This window comes from Gavia stellata, chromosome 6 (assembly GCF_030936135.1).
Source record: "Gavia stellata isolate bGavSte3 chromosome 6, bGavSte3.hap2, whole genome shotgun sequence".
Lineage (NCBI taxonomy): Eukaryota > Metazoa > Chordata > Aves > Gaviiformes > Gaviidae > Gavia > Gavia stellata.
Genome location: NC_082599.1, coordinates 51,097,862 through 51,117,018, shown reverse-complemented (window position 1 = coordinate 51,117,018; position 19,157 = coordinate 51,097,862). Strand labels below are relative to the sequence as shown.

At 38.1% G+C, this 19,157-nt stretch overlaps 1 protein-coding gene across 18 annotated transcripts in view; it reads left to right on the top strand.

Annotated features, from left to right (window-relative positions):
- Nucleotides 1–19,157, top strand: part of CLASP2 (cytoplasmic linker associated protein 2) — a 150,438-nt gene that overhangs the window by 38,767 nt on the left and 92,514 nt on the right. For all 18 annotated transcript variants that reach the window (XM_059818358.1, XM_059818350.1, XM_059818357.1 and 15 more), the window contains exon 7: nucleotides 253–323. In XM_059818358.1, the coding sequence (XP_059674341.1) occupies nucleotides 253–323 (71 nt within the window). The remainder of the gene's footprint in view (nucleotides 1–252; nucleotides 324–19,157) is intronic.

The window sequence follows — 19,157 nt, the reverse complement described above, 5'->3', positions numbered from 1 at the left end:
TTTAGAATTTTAGTTATTTTTAATCATGCTAATAACGATGCTCAGTTTTGTTCTTTGCTAAGTTGACTTAGTGTTCTGTGCATTTGTGTGAAGATGCTCGACTAACTTAAGAGGAGTCCTTTGGGAATTGTTTCTAGATACTCTTAATCCCTCGTATATTCTGTATTACTGCTTTATATGTGATTTCTGTCTTTACCAGTAACCTGGGGAATTTCAGAGATGGAAAAATATTTTTGTTGTTGTTCTTTACAGGTTGCAAACAATCTTTGCAAAATTTGATGAAGTAAGAAACTCTGGAAATATGATTTTAAGTGGCATCAGTGGTGAGTATGAAAGACCATATCTTTATAATCAGCTTTAGATTAATATAAGATAAATATTTAAATGCTAGCATTATTAACAATGTAAGTACTAAGAAAATGAGACGCTTTGTGAAACATACCGTGTTACTGAAAGTATTTTCAGAATACAATTGGAAAAGGTGTTGAAACTGCCTGGAAACAAGCAGTGAATCTTTAACAAGTTACACCTGTGCTCAGTAGAGGACACAAGAATACTGCAAAGTATTCATGCATGGGGAAAAAAAAATCAAATTAACCTTTAAGTTATTTTACAGTATATTTCTAAAAGAAAACGTTAATTTAGTGATGAACGTGTTTGATTTCTTCTCAGTTAAAGTGATGAATAATGATTATAATACAATTAGAGAAACAGTTGGTCGCAGCATTCAAAGACACTTAAATGTTGAAGTTAAGACTATATATTTACTGCACGGAGCTTGAGCTCTTTATTTTTGGTGTATTTCATGAAAAGAAAACCTGTTGTGCAGAGAATCCTTGTTGCTTCCTACCGCATTCTTGATATAGTATTTTATAGTATAAAAGAGTGAAACCGTAATTCTTTCTTACTTAAAACTATAGTTTAAGAAAAAACTGTTACGTAGCAGCACAACAAGGGAGGTGTTGTGGCAGTGGCTTTAATGTATTTATTTTTGAAAGCTTCGTTGTCTGTCTTTGGAAGGAATTATTAGCTCTTGTTTTATAGGGCAGGGTTCTCTGATAATTCATTTTCCTTTCAAAGCAACTATGCTGACTGAAAATGAGGCTCTGTTAGATCTAAGAAGTGTAATTATGCAAAAGTAGAAGTATTTTGAGGAATGCATACGATATGTTAATGTACTCAAATACACCTTTTCATTTTAAATATTCTCACTCTTTTCTTATTAGTGTGAAAACAGAAGAGACTGGGGGTTCAAAGGAATGTGTTTTTACAACCTTTTCTTTGAGGTAGTGAGTTTCTGTGCTGCATTCTGCTTTGAAATAAAACATTGCTATTCTTGAACACTTAAAGAATACAAAAATAGATTTGTAGGGATTAAGATAAAAAAATAACCCAAAGAAAACATACTGATTTTAGGGAAAATGTTTTACATAAATGTTATGTTAGATTGTAAATTTACGCTTGTGGAAGGGTAAACCCATTATCTTTTGCATTTAAAGTTAATACTGATGCATAGGTTTGAGAGTGATTTTAGAGATTCTGTGATTCTGTTGGTTGGACTTGATGATCTTACAGGTCTTTTCCAACCTTAGTGATTCTGTGAGAGGTTCAAAGATGCATTTTACATGTATTTTTTTTCTGTTGGTAGTTGTCAGGAGAATGGAGAAAGTTACATGAGGGAATATAAATGCCTTGAAATAATGTAAATATATATATGAAATGTAAATACAACATTGCTGGACTAGTTTACATAGCACTTCTGAGCTTTTTGTCTCTATTTTTTATTTTTCTTTAAGCTGTTTTTATCTCGTCTGTAAAATGCAGATATTAATGCTGATCTACAGCAGTATAAACCGTTTATTTTGTCTTGTAGGTGGCAATTTCTGTGCAAAAGTTACTATGATTCTGTTTTGGTACCATGGAGGCAGAATCCCTATAATACGTTCGTCTTGGTATTTTTGCTTGAATCCAGCTTGTGTTGCATCTATCTAGACAATTTTTTAATGTTATTGAAAAAATAATCTTCCATTGTTAGTGCTTTATATTGGCTTTGTCCTTCATTATTTTCTGAAGGACAATTTGTATTTTCTGCTTGCACGTGTAGATTGAAAATTATTGTTGAATTCCTGTAGCCTTGCTACCAACTTTTCTTTTAGGACCTTTATCAAACTCCTCTGGATAAAGGCCAAATTTTAATGTCTAAATACATCTGTTACAGTGTTCAGTATTCTTTTAGTGCTTTGGATATTTTGGAGTAGGGTTTGGGAAGGTAGGGGGGAATAGGGTTATGTTTCTGGAGAGGGGGCAAAAAACCTGTTCAACAGTCTTTGATGTAATGTGACTGGCGCAGCTCTGTAGTGGACCTTCTTACCAGCAAAAGGAATGGCTTTTTGCCAGTTTGAGTTACTTTCCCAAATAAGTTAACAGTACTGATGAGGGTTCTCTCCAGTGTGAGATGGATAGGGAAGGGCTTGCTAATGCAACTGTGGAAGATGTCAGCTTCTTCATAGTCTGGAGTGACACGGCTGTGGTGGTAAATCTTTGTTGTGTTGACCTAGTTTCTGAGAATCCAGAGATGTTACTTAGGATTCTTTTACCAAATAATACTCGTGAGGGTTGCTTAGTCTCTTTTATTCTTACGTTGTTATTACTATTGTTTATATGTACTTAGGAGGAGAAAAAAAAAATAATAAAACCCTCAAAACTCCCAGCTTTAAACAATCTGAATACAAGAATGTTTTCCATAGTAGTTTAATAATCAAAACAAATATATGTTTTAAAAAAACGTTTGTACTAACATGATTAAACACATGACAGATTTTGAAAACATTGTATTGTTATGCTTAGGTATGTGGAAGAAATACAGGGAGGAGAGGAAAAGATACCGTACCGGCACTCTTCTGCACACTGGTAGATTTAGTACCTTGTTATCCCTGTGACTGTGTTAGAGTGGACCTAGAGCGAACAGTCCCTTTAGTCTGTGTTACCATCTTCCGTTATTGAATCTGATCCCTGATGAAACTGTGTAAAGAGGAGGAAGGCAACAAGTTACCGAGTTACAGTTAGAGACTGACAGATCCTTTTGGAGGGTAGACGAGGTGAAAAGCACATTGAAACAAGTACGAATGGAATAATTGGGGCAGGATGTGTAGCAAGGAGTTTCAAAAGCCAACAAATGAGAAGGTACCGTGTCTAACAAGGGGACTGGGGAAGAGTCTTAGTGTTTTTCCTTGATGAGGGCAATTTACAGGCTTAAATAATATAACACTGCTAACTTGCCTCTTCAGCTGACCTATGATTTTTTTTCAATTATTTTTCCCCCCTTCCCCCATCTTCCCTTGTCCTCAGCAGTGGGTAGTAAAAACAGACATCATTTCTTTAATGTGAATTATGTGAATGAATTAACTGCTATGAAAACCTTGGGTTTTGTTTACATTCATAATGATACTGCATATTAAGAGAATCATGTCAGGATGTTTGCCTGTTAAGCAAAATCTTACATGTGCTACCAGTTTTGCCTTCTCACTCCACCAGAAATATATGTATCCCTGCATTAAAGCACCTCCCCATTTTTCAGCAAATGAATGTTCATTTCTATGGAAACAGAACTGGCAGCCAATCTCAAAGCTGCAAAAGCACTTGCTTCTGCTGCCTGAGATTTGTAAATACTGTTTTCTCTAAGGGAATTTAAACAGACTCCTATATTGGGTAGTAGTGTAAATTTTGAGACAGGGAATTAAAAGAAAAGTATGGAAAATAATAATATTGAGCTCTCTACTTTGCCTCATTCAGCAGACAGAATGATTTGAGCTGAATATAAATTGTGTATCTCTATTCAGCCTGTGCAATTTTCCCATTTTAATGATACGCCTCATAGCGTTAGCTTTCTAAACATAAAATGTGATGAGTAGGATACAGTGATGTTAGAGTCACGGTTGCGGGGGAGCTGTGTTATGGATGGTAAAGATACAATTGAGTGTTCTGCAAAAAAAAAAAGTCAAAAATCCATAGCACAAATGTGTATCTGTTTTTCCACATTATGCTCTTGGTTTTTATTTCCCTTTGCTGTTTTCTTTTTGGAAATAGAGTTACTATGGAGACAATGACGACATACTCTGACAGAGCTCATCAGTGTGGCACAGTATAAATGTATGTAGTTTGTGAAATACGGAAACTGGTGATAGCTGCCATGATTATTCTGTAGGGTTTTGAGCTACACACATTTCTTGTGCTTGCTCAATGCGAATGGTCAGAATGTAGCCCCATTATTTTAAATTTCAGCTGTTATTCTTGCTGGTTTATAAATTTAAATAAGGAAATTCACTGCCCGGTGAAGCGTAACAGTCAGTTTAAGCCCATTTAAGTGAAGGGCCTCAGCAGGCTGATGATTCCACTGGTTTTTAAGGAACTTGCACGAGTTTTTGAATTACTCTTACGGGGAACTGCGCTCCGGCTGCGGCAAAGGTGTGATTTACAAGCGCTGCGCAGCTCAGTGTCTGTTACGGTTGTGTGTCCGTCTGCATCTTAAATTTTCCATAGGCAAGAGAAAGTAAATTGGAAGTACTTTTTTTATCACTTCATGGGATTGCACTCTTTCCACCTTCAGTATGTCACTTAAAGCACTGATTTGGGAATAAAGTGTAAGGAGAGGTTCAGGTTTTGGGTAGGTTTTCATTATACTTTCCATACCACCGCGAAATGCTCTCCAGCATCTGTTGCGTGCGTGCTTTAAAAAGCGCGTTCCTCGTAAAGTTTTGGGGGGATTTCCAAGAAGTCTTGTGGAAGAGCGCCTTTGTTCAGCGAGCTATCGTCTGCTTTCTGTGTATTTTATTTCTTTTTTGATTGATTTCTTTTTGTGGAATGCCTGTCCTCATCCAGGCAGCTGCGCAGAAAGCAGTTACCGCTCTTGCATCCTTTGCCGCGGGGGAAAACGTCACCGTTCGGGTGACACTTGACCTCCCGCGCGTTAGGGGCAGGCCGGCCTTGCCCCGGCTGCTGGGGCCCGGACGGCGGGGCGGAAGGGCCGGGCAGCGGGGGCGGGCAGGAGGGGGGACCCCGCGGGGCACGTGACCGCCGCGGCGGGGGCGGGCGGGGGGAGGAGCGCAGTAAAAGTCCCCGGTGGGCCGGGCCGGGGCCGGGGCCGGGCCGGGCCGGGGGCGGGAGGCGCGGAGGGGCTTCCCGCGCGAGGCGGGACTGCTATTTTGAAGCGGGGTGGCGGCGGCTGTTGCGGCAGGGAGCCGGCACCCGCCGCGCCTGCCCTCCCGCGGCACCGCCGCGGCATGATGGCTGTGGGGGACGGTGAGTGCGCGCCTCTGGGGACCGGCGCTGCCCTGTCCGGCGGCTGAGGGGGGCTTGGCGGGGGGACGAGGGGGTGGTTTGCAGCCCCGTGGAGGCGCGGGGGCTGCCCGGGGAGCGGTGCCGTGTCGCCGGCGAGGCGCGCAGGTCGGTCGGGGCGCTCGGTGGCCCGAGGGGCCCGCCGGGGCCGGGCGATGCCCTCCGGTGAGGGGGAAGGTGGGCCGCCGGCGCTGCCGGGCTCTGCTCCTCTTCTTCCGCCTCCCGAAGCAAGGGTTGACTGTATTAACTGTGCGTTAAGTCTCCTGCGCGGCAGGTTGACATCTTGCCCCGGAGTCGGTCGCTCACGGGTGGTACGTGCAGCTGGAGGGTACCTCGGGCACTGAGCGTAGCTCCTCCGGCCTTTTCTTAAATTTTGACCACGCGTGGATTTCTGGGATGGTCCGTGATCTTAATTATTTACAATGCAGGCGGTTTCCACTCTCCATTTTTATGTTGGCATTCTGTTTACCTTTCTGTCTCAGCCTGACTTGTGTTAGCCAGCTCTGTAAGATAAGACTGAATTTACTACACACCGCTTTGTAAACAAGCCTGTATTAACCTGCGCTGTTTTGTGACAAAAGTTATAGTAATTCAGTGCAGCCATAAAAGAAGTGCCTTGCTTCTAGGGAGAGGAATATATATTTAATAAAGACATGGGTTGTTACTACGTTTCCTTCGCTGCACTGTGTATTGTTACACAAACCAATGGAAAGTAGGTCAGTAAAGCAATACAGACTATATTGCTGTGTTTTGATTAAAAACTGGACATATGTTTTATCTTTATCACATCTCTTGGTTTGCTGGGTTCTTCGAGCTTAATAACTTGATGTCTTTCTATAGATGCATGATTATTTTCAGAGGAACTGAAAATAAGGTTTGTTTGACTTGCAGCAAGTTTAGGAATGTAGTAGGAGGGCTGTGCTTTTACAAATGATGATATATAGAGTTTTAAAAAACATTAAGGAAGATGGTCTTATAAAGATCACATACTTAGATTAAGGTGAATCTTTTATCTGAATTTGCTAAAACATCAGTAGGAAGAGTCCTGAGAAAGACCTTTTCCTAAGGCATCCTGGAATGTATGTTTTTTCACTTAGTTCTTTGATATGCTAGAGGTTGAAAGAGATAATCAGTGTGACCAGAGCAGTGAAATTAAAGCTGGACTGTATAGTTTAAAAAAAAAAATTGGGCAGTTCTCTGATGTTTGTATTTTTGTCTGTCATCTGCAAGATGCAAAGGGAGTCGTGGTCATTGTAGAACTGAACAGGTAGCAAGCTCTTTCCTGTTGAGATTTTTTTTTTTTCTAGGAATGTTTTTCTTCGTCTTTGTTTCCTTCCTGTGAAGCAACACAGTTCTTCGTGGTGTAAACATGGATTGGGGTAACTTGCAGATTAAGGATGCAAGTTGTAGCATGTTAAGAAATAACTGTACTCCCTAGGCAAAGCCGTAGGATTTTTGTGGTTCTGTAATGGTCGAGGTTTATAAAGTGAGGGTGGTTGTGGAGCGCTCTTCTGTATAATTTAATTCGTCATTAACAAAGGCACTAAGAACAAAGTACTGTTCAGGCAGTCAGCTGACATTCTGTGTAGGAGCTTTGAGCAATAATGCCAGATACAATTAACAGTGTGTAGGATGATTATGTAGCTGTTGGTCTCTCTTAAAACTACTGCTTACGACATTTACAAGGAATTCAGTCTTCTGATGTTATGTTATGAAACTGCTAGGGAAAACAAAACCTTAGTTAAGAAAACTTTTGGATCTTTTTTCTGAATTTAATGTAGGTTTTGCCATGGTTGGTTGTTTTGCAAATGTCCTGTACATCCTCCTAATATATGCAACATAGAAGAAACCATCTCTTTTAAGGGTAGTGATTCTGTAGCCTTTGAGAAATGTCTTGTCTTGACAAAAATGTCACTTCATTGTGGCCAGTATGTATGTTTAACTTATTATTTGTGAGACTGTGCTGATTTTCTGGAAGGTTTTCTGCAGATACTTCGGAGAACAGATTTTCTTATTTATTTGATTTGGTATGCTCATCTAATCAGCCTTACATGTGTTAGAAAATTGCACAGACTATGTTTGGAAATGCTATATAGAGGTGGTAATTCCAACATTTTATCTTGAATGCAAGACAGTGGCTTATTGTAACGTTTTGGAATTTTTTTCAGTTTCCTTCAGCACAAGCAGAAATGTAAAACGTGGTACTTAACAATTTAATCTTAATCTGATTTCTCAAGTAAAGATTAAAGGGAAGAGCAAGATTTTCTGTTTGCCCCCGTGTTAACTGTCTCAAGCTCTCCAATCTTTTGTTGGAAGAATGTAGAGGAAAAAAAATAGTGCTGTGTTTGTGGCCCAGCAAACAATTGGACTGTTACTTCTACTGTACTGAATGCGTGCCAGTGGGAAGGCATGCACTATCTCAGTCTTAAAGGCATTTCACATACTCGTGTGAATGTAGGTCTGTGTTTGACCTGTAAGTTGTGTTCTGAGGCTGCTGAGGAAAACCAGTCAGAAACTGTTCCTCGCTCTGGATTTCTTGTTCCTTGGAGAGGATAATGCATTATTTCTGCCCTTATTCATTGATAACCAGATGAGGGTGTTTAGGAGGTCGCTAGCAGAATTGCAGTGTGGCACATTGAGTTGTGCATTCTTTTCAGAGTTTGTAATTCGGTGGCTTCCATCAGTGTTTTCTCTCCTTGTTGTCAGTCTGTGCTATGCTACTTTGTTATTTCATAGGTAAGGCCCTGTCTTGCTCCAGCTTGAATGACGTAATTAGAACGAGGACAAAATCATCTGCCTAAAACTGTGAGGGGCCATGAAGGGAAGATTAGACACAGGTTTTCTTAAGATGTACTAAACATACCGCGGTACCAGACATAAGGTATTTGAGGGCTATCTAAAAGCATATAATCAGCTTTGTAAGAGGACATATTTGGTGCACACATTTGTTGCACTAGTATATACTAGGTATGCTATTTTGAATCATATAATGAATGAGATAAATCTACTTCTTTATTATTAGTCGATTTTTATTCAAATGGCATACAGTTTAATGATGTTTCATGACTTCAAGCACTTGTCAGATTTTAGGTGATAAAGCATATGTAACTGGTTCATGAGTAGGAATTATCCTTATATTTTACTACATATGCGTATCAAATTACAGGCTTTGTTGTCTTTCAAAATACTTCATTAATGTATACATGGTCCTAGAGCACAAGAACAATTATCTTACATTCCCTGATGTTCTGAGTGGAAGGCTGTCTTCCTAAGTCTTTAATCTGATTAGTAGTTTCTGTAAAATGTGGGTGCTGTACAGCTTAAATATTTTACTTTTGACTGAAAAAAAGATGGGACGTATTACAGGTACAGAGACTGTAGTGATGTTTGAGACATTAGCTTGATTTAAAAAATAGATAAATAATTGTAGTGCCTATGCATTTCTCATGTGTATTTCTGATTTTCCCTTCCTCTGGTGGGAGGGAAGAGGCTTTTTGAACCAACAGAGTCCTGTGAGTGATGGTAATAAAGCAATTACTACATTGGCCTAGAAATCGGGCAGGGTGTAACTGTGATGCTTTGTACCATTCAGAGCTGTTTCCTGGGGAAAAAAAAAGTTATAGATAGTAGCAGAAGTTTCTTCTGGGGAATAGAAAGGCATCACTTGTTCCCTTTTATGTTCTTCTTTGGGCCTGTTTTTTTAACATGCTGACTGCGCCTGCACTGGCTCTTTTCCCTGTAATTGCTCCGCACCCCTCCTCTTCCATTATTAGCAGTTGGTGTGCACACTGGTTTGGGAAATGGCTTTACTCACTGTGCCTGAGAGAGGAAGGACAGATACAGTGAGTTGGAATTCGATTGCTGGTCTGAACCAAACCAGTGCAAAGCTTCTTTTCATGGTAAGGTCATATGCTACTCCCAGTGATTAACATAGATTCTGAGTAGTGTTTTGTCTATAAAGTGCATGTACCGTTGCTAATAGCTGTAAAAGAACAGTGGGACAGTGAAACAACCGAGTGGGAGAGGGAGGGAATGTGTAAACAAGCCAAGGGCTATATGAAAAGACACAGTTTCTACTGAGAGAACAGATGAATACAGCAAGGTTCAACACTGATGTGAATAAAAAAAAAAATCAAGGAAGTAGTATGCAAATCGGAGTATTTCTTACTTAAAAAACAAAGCTGCAAACGTATGACCAACATGCAGTTATTTTCTCAAAACCAGCACAGATTCTAGAGTGATAACTGCACTTGATTCTTTTTTTTAATATATTCTAGAATAATAACTACAACTAAGTTTTGTCTTCCTGTTTCTAAATGACGTTTTTTGAAGTGTCAAGGAATTTTTTTGTGTTCAGTTCTGGGGAACTTGTGGGTGGTGGTTGTTGTTGTTTTGATTAAACGTGAAACAGCAGTCCACTGAAAAGGTTTCCAAATCTGTTTAATCTGGCATTCAAAAGTGCTGCTTGCTTTTGGAGTATGTTTCCTTTTTTTTTTAAGAACAAGTTATATAAGAAAATAAATCCTCTGGTGTTTCAATTGATATCCTTATTTGTTTTGAAATATCTTTGATTATTCCAGGCTATTGTTAATATTACGGAGTTTTTCTTTTTAAAAAAAGGTACGTTTTGAAATAAGCATTAGACTTGCCAACAGCCCAAGGAGAAATTTAAAGTCTCTGACAGATGTTGCAAGACTCTTTCACATGACTTAATTGGATATTTGCCTTGCAGGGTTAATTTTCATCTTTGTTATCTGTTAAATATGAGGAGTTTTTCCTTACTGTTATATGTTATTTTTAATAAAGTCTTACTGTTGTAAATACTGATGAGCAAGGAAGCTATAATTGGATCATTTCAGGTGTCCGAAATGCCTTCAGAAGTGAAGGTTTTGCTGTAGTATTCACCCGAATGATAAATTCCACTCTGTATATTGTATTTATAAAAGTACCTTAGTTTTAAAGAATTGTGGTTTGGGTTTTGTGCGTTCTTTCCTTTCCCAACTCCTTCATCAAAATATGCTTTTGAAGCGACAGCAGGAACAAGCAGTGCTTACCTGGAAAGAGCCTTTTGAAAACCAACTATGCCTGTAGATTCTTAAAAGAAATAACTACAATTTAAAACTCAGAGGAGTTGCACAGCTATATGGAGAATAGGCAACCAGATTTTCATAGTTACTGGTTTAAAATTTCTCTGAAATAGCTTCACATGTATTTAATTGATGTGAAAATTCTTCTCTTCAACTGAGAAACACTTAAAAGCCCTCAAAATTATGGATGGTTGGAGCCTGAGGAAAGGTGAGGAGAAGGGATGAAGATGTTGAGCAAAGTTCTTAATAGCCTGCAGAGGAAACTTACTTTCTTCAAACAGCATATTTTTGCTTTCATCAAATGTCAGGAGGTCCATGATGTTCTTTAGTCATCTAAACAATTAACACAGATTTATATTTGCTGAAATACCCTTTTATTGTTACCAATTGTTTTGTGTGTTGACCTGATAAAAGTCCTTTGGTCAATGGACTTAGGCAATATGAGGTTTGCTATTGAACTTAAAGGTCAAGAGCGTTTCTGTGTGGATTTTTTTTTGATCTAAAATCTCTTTGTAGTGTTGAGTTGATTTTTGCAAACTATTTGGAAACACTAAGGGAAGCAGGCAGTATGTATTATTTTTGGATTGGATGATGTTCTCACAAAAGAAGAGGAGAAATGGCAGCTACTAAAACTGCCTACCTATATACCAGACATATTTGCCGTAATTCCTTAATCTCCACTTCTGAATACGTGAGGTAGGGTACAGGTTGGTCAGTAAGCTCAAAGACCGTTATCAACCCCTTTTATTTTGTGCTGTGGTGTGCATTTTTTCATCTTCAGAGATGAATATTATTTTCTAGTTCCTGAACTACAGGGGTTTAAAGTAAATTTAGAAAAATAAATCTCTCTACATCTTATCTGCTGTGTGTTCATGTTAGAGTTACACTTTCTGCTTCTAGGACTTATGTTTTATTTGTGAATCTGCCTTGCTGTTTTACATTTTCAGCATACAAATTGAGTTTTAACACACAGAAATTGGCCACGCTAAAGAGTAATGTGAGTGCTTGCTGCTAAAATAATTTCTCTGATGACAGAAGTAAATCTGTCACTGTCAGCTTCTAATAGTAAATCACAATTTAAGCTCACTGTTTGCAAAACTTATTGATATTATATGATATATATCACATGCCATTTGGTATCACATATATAGGTGATACATGTTAAAGGTGAATGAACATGTTCCTTAAGTCTGTTACTTTTACTTTTGTTGTGGCGTAACTGATAGTTTGAAAAATCAAATCATTAAACTCTTAACTGTTTCTGTGTGGATGAATTAAGTATTGGAAATGCCACAAATGGTTTCTTCCTCAATGAATATCAGTTGTTTGATTGACTTAGCTACAGATACTAAAATGATGGTCCTTTTTTTTTTTCTCATGTTTCTGAACTTAAATACATTGATAATGCTAGTCATATTATTGTAATTTATGGATAGTGGATTCTAAACATAATGTGTTTTCATATTAAATATATTGGTTTGAAAATAGGTCATTAGATTTACTGAAGAAAATACTGGTGCTATCGAGAGTAGATACTTGATGAACAAACAAAGGAAATTTGTCAAGGAAGAAATAAAATTACTCTGGAGCCTAGGTAATGAAGACAATTAGTAATGAAACCAGACCTGCTGAGCAAAGACTAGCTGTTGAGTTAGTGTTTTAAAGCTGAATGGCAGGCTTTATACTTCAATAATATATTTGAAGTGGTAGCTTTTTTAGAGGGCAACTTAAGCAACATAGTAGAGTGTTAGGCCAAAAATGAGGTGTGAATTCAGACAGGCTGCAACAGTTAAATAAACCGTAACTTTTGATACAGATGGTGAGTCTCTTTTGTGGCTCACAGATTTACCAGACTTCAAGTAAAAATTCTCTTCAAGCCTTTAATTTCTTTTTTGGTTATTACTATTGTAAATGAACTACCTAGTTTCATTTTAGTCACTCTCTGGATAGGGAGACTTTCTATGGGAACACTCATATTAATTTACCAGAGGTCTTGATGGCTTCAGAAGTTACTGCCCTTCTCAGCTTAACTTCTGACATTTCATAGGAGAGTAAAACACCTATGCTGATGTAGACATATTTTACTTTGTGCTAAAACACAGGAGTATTCCTGTCAGTTTCTGTGTTACAGCTACTGAGTCAACCTATAATGTGTTTAAATTGTCAGAAATTACCAGTCTTTAATTTCCTCTGCAAATCATGTCTGTGTCCTTTCTACACTTTTTCACTTCTCCCCACCCAAAAGACACATTACACATTACCTGTTAACATTTCAGCACTGGGCATAGTGCAGTGTGGCCTAACACAATAACATGGTATAAATGTTGAAGGACAGTAACAGGAAGTATGTATTTTTTTTAAATCTTACTATTTAATAGTGAATCATATTTTAGATGTTGCCTTGTCATGATTTCTAGATATCCTGACTATCTCTCTTCCCCCTTTACTGATTAAATTATGTTTTGGTTACTAATAGGTTATGGACTATTAGGTGTTGATTCAGGAGGCTATTGAACATGCCTGAGAAAAGCTGTAAATAAAATGAAATTGATGATTTCTAAAGTACAGTAATACTGACTGCATCTCCAGTTTTCAGTAAGTTGCTCTGAGTAGCATTTGGGAAATGTATAACAAAGGAAAGTCAAATTGCAAGAATTTGAAACTGACTAAAGGAATTATTTATTTTAACAAATTTAACTGGACTGTGGAAATAACTGTACAGATGCTACAAAGGTAAAAAATATAGCAAGATTTGCAGAAACTGTCTTCAACTTTAGCAGGTAAAAAATGAGAAAATAACTTACTTAGGTTTAAAGGAGATATGCTAGAACTGGAAATTGGGATGAAGCTTTGCTTGGGAGTGAAATTAGCTCAGTTGCTTATTCTGGCTTGTTGTAGCTTTGTTTGAAACTTGTATTTAAGTCTTGTCTTTCAGCCAGACAATAGTAAGATGAACTGTAAGACTAGCTTTTATTTGGGGTCAGGAAAATACTACTGGAATATGTTACATTTTTTCTGAATTAAATCTTTTCTGAACATATTCCTTCATGAAACCATTGAGGAAAATTAATAAATTATTAGTATAATTAGAATAAGCCTGTAAGAAATGTGGGTAATTACTGTGGCAAGTGCCATTGCCACTCCTAAATATTTCTTTTCTGAATGTCTCTATCGGGTCCAGTCTCTTCTTCACAGTTTTCCCTTCTTCTCTTTGGCCCTATTCATTTAGATTCAAGTTTAAAAAAAAAACAAACAAACCCAAACCAGAACAAAAAAAAGGACATCTGGCGTGAGGCTCTTTCAATGTGCTGTACCTGATTGATGGAATGTAGGAGAGCGGTACTCCCCTTTGCTTCTTGAGAAGTTAGGGCAACTTTATCAGAATTTGAGATTGGATCAACAGCATAAATTTAACTGACACTTGCCTCATTCCTGTTACTGACTGCTGCTCCCTGTGCTTGCTGCCTTTTTTATTCTTTTGTTAAAGACACTAGTTCACTGGAACTGCCTGAAAAACTAGCATGCGAAGGAGTACATTTGGCTTCACAATTGACTTTAGTACATTGGGGTTTTTTTGAACCAAGTTGTATTATTTAGCTACTTTTGTCATTGGTATTTTTTATCTCTCCCACCCTGCCCTGCCCCGTGAGGTTACAGTGGAAAAAGGAGTGTCTTTTGGTAAGTCTGAGATTTTGCTGATGAGCATCAGCATATGTTGCACAGAACATGAGAACCATTTGGCAGCACTGAATCATAGGTACAATTGCCTCCTCAGGAATGCAAAGAGCAGCAGAGGAGGTACCATGAAGTAAAGTTAAATCCATTGGTAAGTGGCCTCACGTTACTTCTGTCACTACACTCTGTCGTCTTCTGAAGAACTATGCTCCATCACTGTGGAAATTTTTCATTTTGAATGAGAATTTGTGTCCTAATGTTTCAATATCCCTCTACCTGCTGTGGCACAGGGACAATGCCCAGGAACTATGCATTTACGGTACATCTAAAGCATCTTAGGTGCGATTCAGCTGCCCAGACATAGGCATCTAGTGCCACTTGAGGTGCCTTGCAGTATCCACGCTAGCCACACGGAGCAAACAAGCCTGACACGAGACCCGCAAGAGATCGGTGCCCTTCTGGAATGTCAGCTGGTGGCCAGACAGGATACCCAGGACTGCCTAAACTGGTTTTAGATGACTGTGCTTAGGCAAATGAATCCTGTCCTTTGTGTCAGGACAAACAGATTCGGGCTGTATGGAATGCCTGATATGTAAGGGATAAAGTGCTCAGTGAATGATGTGGGGCATTGGCTTGAAGTATGGATTAGAAGGATCAACTAACCTGATGCATTTGTAGTGCTTGCGGCTTCGTTTTCATGCTTGACAGAAATTGTTGTAGGCTGCACCAGGTCATCTGGAATTGAGCTAACGATCCAGTCCCAGATGTTCCAAGTAATTGATGCGGTCTATGTTTGTAAATCATTGAAGGGAGACTGGCAGTCGGTGTCTTGGTGGGCGCAGGATGTGGGAGTGACTTGGGAAATGTAAGGAGTTCCTCTGCTTGTCATTGTTTTGCTTGGGCACGATTTCGCAATCATGTCATTATAAACAGTTTGTGGTGTGGAAGAGGAACTGTTAGTGGTAGTTGAAAAACATTTAGTAGCTGTTAGCAATACTTGAATGGAAAAGCGATATAGGAGGGGCATGTTTTTAACAAAAGTCAAAGTTTAAAAGCAGTTTTATTAAAGATACTATGTTCTCTGGTTTGATTTATCGTCGATCTGTTGTAAAATACTGCAAGTTGGTATTTACAGCCCTACTAGTGTTAGATATGTAAGATCTCGGTATGGATACACTATCAAGATTTGCTTTTAACAGACAGCTTTAGTTCAGTGTTACTGCAGGGGATCCATTTTTTTCCCCCCTGTGGTGTTACTTGGGGATCTGCTTTAAGATCAGTTAACTTCTGGTTGGCTGCTTCAGAGTAGCATGAGTAGAATATGTATATATCTTCTATTTCTACAGCCATGTAGATGATGCTGTATTTCTTTCATCTGTTACTGACTTACAAAACATTAGATATTAAATGTCACATAAATTCTATGAATCTTACGACCAGCTAAGGTAAAGGCTTGAGTTGCAGTAACAATAAATATATTTTAATTTCATTTTCTTTAAAAGTGAAATATTTTTCTCTCTAGATATGAAAAGTTCTAGAGTCTCCATTGTCCCCAGATACATCTGTAATTACCCTTATTGCTCTGTAGCCAAATCACAGTAAATAGATTGTTCAGAAGTTTTTAGCATTGGAAGTACTCGAATGTTCTTTGAGTATCAAGTTTGATTGTAAATGTTTATCCTTTGATACCTCTGAAAAAGTTAGAAACCAGATACTACATATTGTAATCTGACCTCCAAGAGTAACGCTATGAGGCACAAAGATATCACATATCTTTCAGTTATTTTTAATACAAATTGCATCGTTTGTTTCTTAAGAATTTTAGTATTTAAACCTTTGCAATGGTTCACAATTCTGGTCTGTGTTTCTAACTGAACAGCTGTATCTGGATTTAATCTTAGAATAACTTTGCTAAACTTCAAGTTTTGGCAGTGTGGTGAACTCTAGAGTCTGGTATGCCATACAGGTTGGTTTGGTGGGCTTTTTACTAGAAACATTCCTTTGACTCCTGAAACGTTTTATAGAAATGTACAGCAGTTCATTGATACCAATTCACTTACTGTGTAGTACCTGCAGAATGCTCCTCTGCAGTACAGATACCTTTTCTGTATTAGAAGAGAAAACTTGCAATACTTAGAAGTTGAATCTTGTGTTTCTAGCTTTCTGAATACGAGAACAATCTTTTCTGGCATTTCTTTTTTTTTTTTCTGCTTTGAAGTTGTTCAACTGGAAGAGAACTTGTCCCAGAGTGAGGACGTTTGCTGCTCATCAGGTTTCTTCAGGAGCTTTGGTGATACTAGATTCCAAGCTCTTCTCTGTGGGGTGTGCTTACCTCCAAAACTGCTCTTACCCATTGTAATTTAAAAATGAAGATACCGAGTACAAGAACAGTCTTGTGAGAGTTAACTGAGGTTCAGTGTCTTCCATTAATTCTGGTTTTCATTTAAGATGTTCTGGATGTTGGTGGCAATTCATACAGCTTTTTATTCCTGTTTTTAGTAGCTTAGAACTTTTTTGTAAAATGCGGTTTGGATAGTGCTTTCTCAGCTGTCAGGTGTATTTGCATATGTTGTTTGGCCTTTCAAATTACCTAGAATAAAAATTATCTAGCAATTCTAGAATGAAAAAGTGTTTGCATCCTTCAGATAGACTTGTTTTGAAATATCAATTATATTTAGGCTTTTATGACTTCTGTTGTAGAAATTCGTTTTGTTGCACACTGCATGCAACTAACATTACAGTCAGTTCAATACTGACAGTACAAGTGTCATCATGCTCTGCATGTTGGCAGTCAGGAGCTCCAGCCCATGGTCCACTGGGCTAACCAAAGGCATGTAGTAAACAAGTTTGGCTCAACTGGCTTGAGCAGAACTGCACCTTGATTATACCCTGCAGAGCAACGGTTATACCTTGAGCTGGGGTTCTGTATGCTGAAGTATATGGAAATGCTTTTATAAGAGACACAAACAAGTGTCTTGTTGCATATGAGTGAGAGCACACGGAAAGCAGATCATACTGGTAGCAAATATAATGCTCTTGTTTCATTAACTGATATAAATACAGACTTCAGGTTTCAGATCTTCACAAATACTGTTAAGCATCTTTCCGAACATGGAATGTCCCTAAACACCAATTGGGGTTATATTGTTAATAGAGCCTAGGAAAATAAAAGTTTAAAGGCCCAAAAGGGTGGAGAAAACCTCCGGTCTGTAAAAAAGATGGTACAAAATTTTTCTGCTCATGTTTATTTAAAAACAAACAAACAAAAACCCCCATGACAAAAGAAACTCAGCTGTGTTACCACTTTAGCCTTAAAAGAATTTTAAAAGATGCTTTTCACCCATTTATTTTATACGTTTATGGTACTGTGCTATAATTTCGGAACACTTTTAGTGACTGTACTTTAATTTTTAACTTATTTTAACATAAATCATGAAAAGTCCAGTTAAGAACGCCCATGTATCAGTGGTTAAGATCAGTTCTGTTTCTCCAAAATACTTAAGCATTTAAAACCAAAAAATTATTTTAAAAGCTAGGTTTTATGTGGACTAAGGAACTGTATGAAACTATTTCATAATGTAGGTTTTGAATCCACTGTTAACGACACTTTAAATGTATGAAAAAATATTCTTTTAACTAGCCAAGGTAATTTGACAGTATTACCAAGACCATTGTTTAACATATTGTCCTGTAATTTACACAACATGCCAATACCTGGGAATGTTTGGGTTTGCATTTTTCTGAAATTCTATTTTGGGGTTGAGCATTACCTTCTACAGTTCTCCATCTTCAATACTCTAGAATGAATAGCTTGGTAAGAATAAAATTATTTTGTCTGAGCCTCTGGTTCCTGAAGTACACTGTTGTTTGGGGTTGTTTAGGTTTTTCTTGATTGGGAGTTTTTGCATAAATGAGCAAAATGCTCACTTACTATTTTTAAAATTGTACTGCAAATAACTGTTTTTTCAAGGCTTCTTGTGCAATATTTGCATATCATTGCTGCATTGTAGTGCTATTGGATAGTAGCATGAAAGTCTAGCCTGTTTTGTTAGCAAACCAAAAAAATACAGCAACAAAACCATTTTTATTCGAAAAGCATGTTTTCACTTGTAATCAGTTTTTATGATAGCACATTCATGTGTCAATGTTGATCTCTTCATGCTGTTTAAAAATCTACAGGGTATTTCTTAATGCTGTTTTAAAATTACCTGTAATGTTGCAGATATCCTAGATAGTAACCATTACTATTTACATCTCTATTATACTCTTTACTTCATTACACTTAATCTGGCATTTGGATTAGTGGTTTCCCCTGATCAAAAATCTTGATGTCTGGTTCTATTTAAGATACTAAGAGTAAAAGCATCAGGAATCAGAATGTATTCTGCCTCAGCCCCTATGCTGAGTGGGAGTGCTGTTTCCATGGCAACACACAGGCTAACGGGGGGGGGGGGGGGGGGGGGGGGGAGGGGGAAGGGGGGGAGGCTGATGCCTTTTCCCTGATTCTGAGAGTTTACATATCCAAACAGGATTATTCTTAGCAAGATTCACTTAAATATCAGTGTTTGTAGGAGGGAAGGAAATAATGTTAGTGAAAATTGTCAATATACATCCAGATGTTTCTTGTGGTCGTTTGTTTCTTCTTTAATCGTGAAGATTTGTTAGTGCAACACGCAGCTTTTTGCTCATGCTAGAAAAATGTACTAACTGCAACAGCAGTGATGTTAAATGTGGGGTGTTCTAATGTTTGATGGTGCTGCAAATGCTGTTGAACAAAACCTTGCTTTACCCTTTAATGAAAGCTGCCTTCCTTTAGGAGGCTATATTATTAAATATAGTTGACATATCATTGGGAGCAAGTTCTGAGTAAGCAAAGGGTAAATAGTCACCATTCCAGAGATGGCAAAGCTTGCAATTAATTTTATTTTTTTTAGGAATGGCAGGTTTTAGAGCAGGTAATATGCTAAATTAGTCTTCCATTACTGTAGCGCAGCCGTGCCTCAGCCTCGCCCATTTTATTTATTATAGGAACTGTAGGCTGATATGTTTTCTGTGGGTGAG